Here is a 6,904-nt window from a genome sequence, read left to right as displayed (position 1 = left end):
ATCTCTGATTTAGGAGGATCCTATGAATGAAAGCTCTCCAGAATGTCCTATCCACAACTGCCCTGTTTGGCGTTGGACTGATGTTTTCGGTGTACTTTCCAAAAAAGTGGGGTTTTATGTTAAACTCCTGCACCTTTAAAATTCTAAACAACACAAGAGACATTCAACAGGTGAAGTCTGCCCTCCCCCGTATGTAGAATTTTTGTTTCTTACAAATGCCTTATAAGTACAGAAGTCCTGGAAGAGGGGAAAAAGAAGGACTTCTTTTGAATCCTAAATGTTATAATTTCAAAGACCTAAGCAATGTAATTTATGTAAATATTCCCTTATTCCTACGCAGCTCCTCTGCTCTTGCACCGCATATGGAGGTGCTAAGCAAGAGCAATCAGGAACCGGAAGAGTTGTGGCGGAACGATTGAGTCCGTCCCTATGAGTTCTACGAGCGAGGATACGTTCGGAAGTTGCCTATCGAATGTTCCGGTATTGAAGGGGAGGGAGAAGAAGGAGCAAGAAAGTCTCGCGAGCTCTTGCTGCCTTCGATTGGAGAAAGAGCGAACCGAACTCTCCAGCTTAGAGATAGGCTCGTTTCTTCTTGCTTCAACGCGGACGCGCACGCGCAGTTCTGGCAGCTGCGCCGGCCGTCTCCCTTCTGTCTCTTTCTGTGTGTGTGTGTGAGTGAGAGAGAAGCGCAGAGAGCGAGCTACGGAGACCGTTTGGCGGTCGCTCTTCTCCTCCCTCCCTCACCTTCCATATTGGACACCGAGCGAGACGACAAGCCTTGGGCAGAGGCGGCGGCACCGGGATACGAAGTGTTAGCGGGCAGGCTGAGGAGACGTTCGTGGCAGAAGCGCCAAGAGGAGAAGCGCGCAGGCCGCACTCGGCGCCTGGCCTGGAAATGGGGCGAGTTTGTGTCAGGCGAAGTGGAGGCCGCCGGTGTGGGTTTTAGGAGCCTGTTTTGGAAGCGGAAGCGGAGAAAGGGCGGTCGGCCCAAATAAACCCTCCTAGGAGTGCTTCCTTTCCATGTGACGAAAAGGCCGGTGCTCGGGATTTGTCGTACGGAGCGGAGCCGGGCGAGGGGGCCTCCCCACCAAATGGCGGCGGCCGCTGCTTCCTTCTCCTCCTCCTTGTGGGCGCCTTGACGGATTCTTGTTTTCCGGAGCGATCCCGATGCCGAGTACCTCGGAGGCGGCGACGTCCGGAGGCGGGAGCGGTGTCCGGAGCTGGGGCGGCTCCGAATCGCCGGTGGCGGAGAAGAAGCGGTTGCATCACCGGCGGCGGAAGCGCTACGCTTCGGCGCAGCAGGCGCCCCCGCTGCCTCCCTCGCCCGTGGCGGGCCCGCCGGCCCCTTCGCTGCTGTTCCCGCTGCTGCAGCCCTCGCTCCTGCAGCCGCCGCTGCCGCCGCAGTCCCTGCTGTTCCTGGCGGCCACCGGCGGCGCCGCCTCCTCCTGCTGTGGGGAAGGGGGGGAGCGGAAGCGGCCGCGGGGCAAGCGGCGTTCGGGATCCCGGCACAAGCGGCGGCGCGGCAGGTTAGGGGGTGCTGGTGGAGGTGGCTCCGGGGCTGGCCTTGCGGCCTCGGAGCGACGCGGGAGCGGGGCGGGCCTGGGGCCGCTGGTGGAGGCGGCGGCTGAGGAGTACGACGACGTAAGCTCCCAGTCGGAGGGGCCGCTGGGCGGCGGGACGGCCGGGGCGGGGAGCGGCGGGGGGAGCCCGGCCTCCTCCGGTGGCGGCGGCGGGAGCCAACAACGCCCGAGCCGCACCGAGGCGGATCGGAGCAGCCGGCGGCCACGCAGGGAGCACCGCAGCAGCAGTGGGCGCCGCTCCCGCGAGCGGCACCGGGAGCATCGCCGACGGGGGGAGGACAAAGACAAGGCGCCGCCACAGCAGGAGGGGGCGGCCGCGGTTGCCAGGGGGGGAGCCGAGGCTTCCTCTTCCTCCTCCAAGTCCCGCAGCCGCCACAACCACAGCGGCGGCCAGGACCGAGAGGGTCCTCGAAGCAGCAGCGGCGGCGGCAGCGACGGCCGCAGGAAGGGCTCAGCTGCCTCGCCTAGCAGCAGCAGGAAGGACCGGGAAAGTAAAGCCCACCGGAGCCGGACGAAAGCGGGCAAAGAGCCTCCCTCGGCCTATAAGGAACCTCCCAAGGCCTACCGTGAGGAAAAGACCGAACCCAGGGCCTACAGGCGGCAACGTTCGTCTCCCAGTCCCTGCCGAGATGACAGCCCACCTAGCCACAGGGCCTCCCAGAGCCAGCGGAATCGCAAGTCTCCCAGCCCGCGTTCCCCTCTCAGCCCGTATCGCCGCCGATCACCCAGCTACAGCCGGCACAGTTCGTTCGAGCGAGGTGGAGATGTGTCACCCAGCCCTTACAGCAGTTGGCGCCGCTCTCGCAGCCCCTACAGTCCTGTGATCAGGTAATTCTAGCGGTGGGGGGAGGGCCTACGCATGAATGCTGTATCTATGTGAAGAGGAAAGGGATCCTTTCTTAAAGAAGTATTTCTTAAATTTGTGTACCCCACAGAATAGGTTGGTAAGGATCATCTTAATATGTGTTGATCCATACTTACTTTCCTCCTTCATTCCCCCCCCCACATAGTAACAACAGCTATGTTAGTGAACTTAAGTTTTAACATGTTATCAGATTTTTTGATACTTTGATAAACTTGGCTTTCCTTTGATCTTGTAGAATTGGTACAGTCATGTTCCACCTGCAAACTGCCATAATAAGGTTGAGTTTCTTTTTCTGAACCATTCATTTTGTTTTGCATTTGCTTATTTCATTTTTATCATACTCACTAGTCAGAGAATCTGGCTGGATTTGTGTAGATGACATGTACTGTGAAATTTCTTTGAGAAGTGTGATAATTTTCTAATTGCCATCACCTTTGTGTACTGTTTTTTACAAGATTTTGCTCTGAGCAGCTCACAGCAACTGAACAGTAATGTGTTACTGTTTTACAAAAGAAACATAGTGTCAGTACAACACTACAAATAAACTAACCTAATCCAACAATTTAACACTAAGGAGAATGAAACTTAATAGAGAAATAAAAAATACATAGTATTTACAAGAACAGATAAATCTCCAGTTCATAGAGGCAAAATAGAATGCTCCATAGTTAACCTAAAAGTGTTGACTGGCAGCTTTCCTCCCAGCTTTCACCTTAGTCTCAGTTTATTCCCTATCTTTCATCAGAGGAATTAAAGATTGCTAGTCCTCTTTCAAGCCCCACTTACATTCCAGTTTTGACATTATTGCCTCTCTCCTTTCAACAGTGTCTTTAGGCCGCAGGCTTTATCAAACTCCATGGTGGTGGGGTGAGACAGGTGAAAGTGTTCGATCCTTTGGTATTTGTCTCAGTCTACCCATTTTGCAATTAATATCAATCCCTCTTTCAAGTCATTTTGAAAAGGTTTGTGTTTTAAACAGATTACAGTTCTGGTCATTGCTTTGTATTTTGTTCTTTTTAATGCCATTTCTGTCTGATGTCCTGTTCTTGTATTTGAGAGGTTTCACCGTATATTTTAACTGGTGTTTAATCCTCAGTCATGGTCAACAAGACAGAATGTAAGTCATCTTTTACCTATTCTTGTAATTCTGTGGGAAAGGATAGTAGGATATAATAGTTGGGCAAGCATGTTTCATTTCTGGAGCATTGATGGATTCTATTTTTTGGTTACATTCTTTCTAGTGTACTGAATGACTGATATAACTTCACTTACCCAGTAAAGGGTTGGGAGATCCTTGCTACTTCCATGAAGAATTTTAGTATTGTGGGTGGAGGAATGCAGCAAGACCCATAGCCAGGACCATAATTCAGCATCAGCTGAACCCTGAACCACATGATTAAGTAGGGCCTTTCAGTAGGCATCTTAATGGATGGCATCTTTCAGGTCTTTTTGTTACAGATCTCTGTTTGCCCTTTAAACTCTGCTTTCTTCTTTCGATTAGGAGATGGTTATACCAGAGAAGCTGGAAACTAAAAGCACATACATTTCCACAACAACATATAATCTTCACTGGTAAATTGTTCATTCATTGCAAGAACTGCTTGAGTGAACTCTGTCAGGGTATGACTGACTTCATTCTTGCATGATCTGTTTCTTTTGCAAGCATTCCCATAGTGCAGTTGTGTGTTAAATTTACAAATGAAAGTTGCATATAAAATGCAGTTACAAATCTGTGTTAAATGAGTTTGAGTGGATAGTCTTCTTTTAGAGCAAAACTGGCCTGGTTGCAGGATACAGCCTTTTTAGCATTTGGGTCCACTTTTTAGCATTTTCTACAGGAATGCTAAAGTTGGATTCAGACTTTGTTGTAGATACTGAAATCAAATTATTGTGTTCTGTCTGTGGAAGGAAAATCACTGAGGGGAATGGATTTCCCCTCCCTTCTTTTCAGTCTGCCAAGGTCTGCTCCAGGGGGTTGAGGAAGGTTGTGAAAGGTGGGATGGAGAGGATGGAGAAGCCATGTTGGACTTTCATTCAAGTGATATTAGATCCAAACTAATTGGAACTTTTGTCCAGTTTATTTGGGTGAATCTGCTCTAACTAAGACTAAGTCTAACTCCATATTTGGCACCAGCAGGTGGTCAGCACTCTCCCTTCTGCCCATCTATGAACTTTACAATACTACAAATTAATGTACTAGAAAAAGTGAATTATATTTGTATTTTGGTCAGATTTTTGTCATTGCTTGGTCATAGGAGGAAGATAACATTCTGACTTGTACAGTTCAGGTTAAAATTCAATAACCTTGTTTTTGCTTATTGACTTGAAAAGATTTTGAAATTGAGTTAGATGAAAATAATGGAAAACCCTATCCAAAATACAAAAAGGGGAACAATATTAAAAATGAAATTGAACATTCTTGCCTGTAGTAATTGATTTGATGATACTTATAACTTGTTGACAATTCTTGACTGAGGAGATAAACTTATTCTTGGAACTTTAATTGAGAGTGCTTTTAGTGCTGTTTTTGAAATAGGTGAGTTTTTCTGAATAGGGAATTGCTTGTTAAACTGTTCCATAGGTTATGGTATGGTTCAAAAGTATTTTCTGTGAACTATGCAGCTCTTGAGAAATGTGTGAGCTTGGCATTGTTGGCATATATTGACATAAAACCTTGTATTGTAAGCACACTGAGATTGTGAAAGTACTTTGATCTGCTTGCTTCTAGTATTCCTGTATGATGATAGTTCCCTATCTTTTATAAAAATGGCTATAATGCTATTCTGGTTGGTGTGCTTTACAGCTATCTTGCTCTGAAGAGGCTAAAATTAAGATGAAGTATCTCTCTAAGTGAAGTAAAAATGACATAAAATATTCCTATGTTTGTTAGGTTCTTTTCCTATAATGCTGTGAGTTTCCAAGATTTAAGTAGATTTTCTGAAGAACCATTCTAAATATTTTTGACACCTGAAAATAGTTTTACCTAGAGTGGTAAATGAAAGTGGATCACAGTTGATGCTTCACCAGTGGTGTTTTTCCCCCCTTTTTGTCAAGTACCATCCTTCAAATCTGAATACTCTAGATTTGTCCTTTAGTTAGAGGGACATCAGAGATTCTTATGCTTCTCAAATAATTAAAAAGGCAAATACCTCTTAAATGCCATAATTTCAAGGATACTGGAATTGTTCATATGCAGTATTATGTAAAATCATAGACAATTCATATTGTTAATTGAATTTTCGGTGGATGGCTCCATCTGAATTGCCTTGCATCTTTTTTTTAGAAAAATATTTGGTCTAAGAAACTTCAGGATATTCAGTTTTTTGAAATTCTGATTTTGTTCTTATAATATAAAGGAAAGTTTGGGGTGGGATATGTGGGACTGTACTCACTGGAGAAGACCCTGATGCTGCGAACGATTGACAACAAAAGGAAAAGGGGATGGTAGAGGATGAGGAGGGTGGGGTGGTGGGTTTGGGCTTGGGTGGACTCTGAGAGATGGTGGAGGACAGGGGAGCCAGGAGGAATGTTGTCCATGGGGTCATGATGGGCCGGGCACAACTTTGCGACTAAACTACAAATGTGGGACTGCAACAGGAAGGAAAATTGAATGTGTGTTAATTGGGTGAACAGGCAGAAGCCACTTGGGTTAGCTCTAGCTGATGGTTTCTGATTCTGCCTTTCTGATTGCAGCATTTCCTAAGAATCTCTTGACTCCTTCTGGAGAAGCTTTTGTGGGTACAGGAAGGTACATTGAATGGGAGAACTGAAAAAAACCCCTTTGTTAATAGCTTCCATTTGTGCAAGCTCTGAGACAGAGCTTATAAGTTATAGAGGCAGAACTTTAAAGTTAGGTTCTTGAAAGTTTTAGCATGATAGGTTTCTTGGAATGATAGCAATTCTAACTCAGTTATCTATGTTCCAACTATACATGTGTGCTAGGTTTATAATTCAGGATTTAGAAAACTGAATTGGAAAGGGAAATAAGTTGGAATTTGCCTGGTGTCAGAAAAAGAGAAGGTGGGTGCCAGGTGAGTATTCCAAAAACAGGGTGCTACAATTGGTAAAACATTTGATCCAGTCACCTAACTTGCTAAACTTTGAATTATGCTCAGAACTGGACCAGTGCAAATGGTACTGTTAAGAAACTGTCAAGATGTATTCTCAATGGCCTGTCTTAGTGAATAGCCCAGGGGCATATTTTTCCAAGTAGTCTTCAAAGGCAGCCTTATGTAAAATACACTACGGTAGTTGAATCTGTAAGTTATCAGACCATGGGTAACTATAATTTAGTCATTTCTGTCCAGGAGGTGAAAAGTACTCTGTGTCTCAAATGCCATTTGACCTTGGGGGAAAAAACCTGCTCCCCCATTTTTTTAAAGAATTCTTTTCACTTTTTGTGAAAAATTAAGAAAGTTATTTTTTTTTCTTTCAGAACAAAGAATAAATGTGTTTGTTC

The 6,904-nt window shown here is 46.2% G+C and overlaps 1 protein-coding gene across 1 annotated transcript in view; it reads left to right on the top strand.

Moving 5' to 3' along the window:
- Positions 1-1,167: 1,167 nt before the first annotated feature.
- The window catches only part of CDK13 (cyclin dependent kinase 13), a 46,983-nt gene continuing 41,246 nt past the window's right edge, over positions 1,168-6,904 (top strand). The window contains exon 1 of the mRNA XM_044419125.1: positions 1,168-2,408. Coding sequence (XP_044275060.1) covers positions 1,168-2,408 — 1,241 coding nt within the window. The remainder of the gene's footprint in view (positions 2,409-6,904) is intronic.

The sequence above is a fragment of the Varanus komodoensis genome, unplaced genomic scaffold, assembly GCF_004798865.1.
Source record: "Varanus komodoensis strain SLA01 unplaced genomic scaffold, ASM479886v1 scaffold10, whole genome shotgun sequence".
NCBI classification, from domain to species: domain Eukaryota; kingdom Metazoa; phylum Chordata; class Lepidosauria; order Squamata; family Varanidae; genus Varanus; species Varanus komodoensis.
This window is presented reverse-complemented; position numbering and strand designations above follow the sequence as displayed.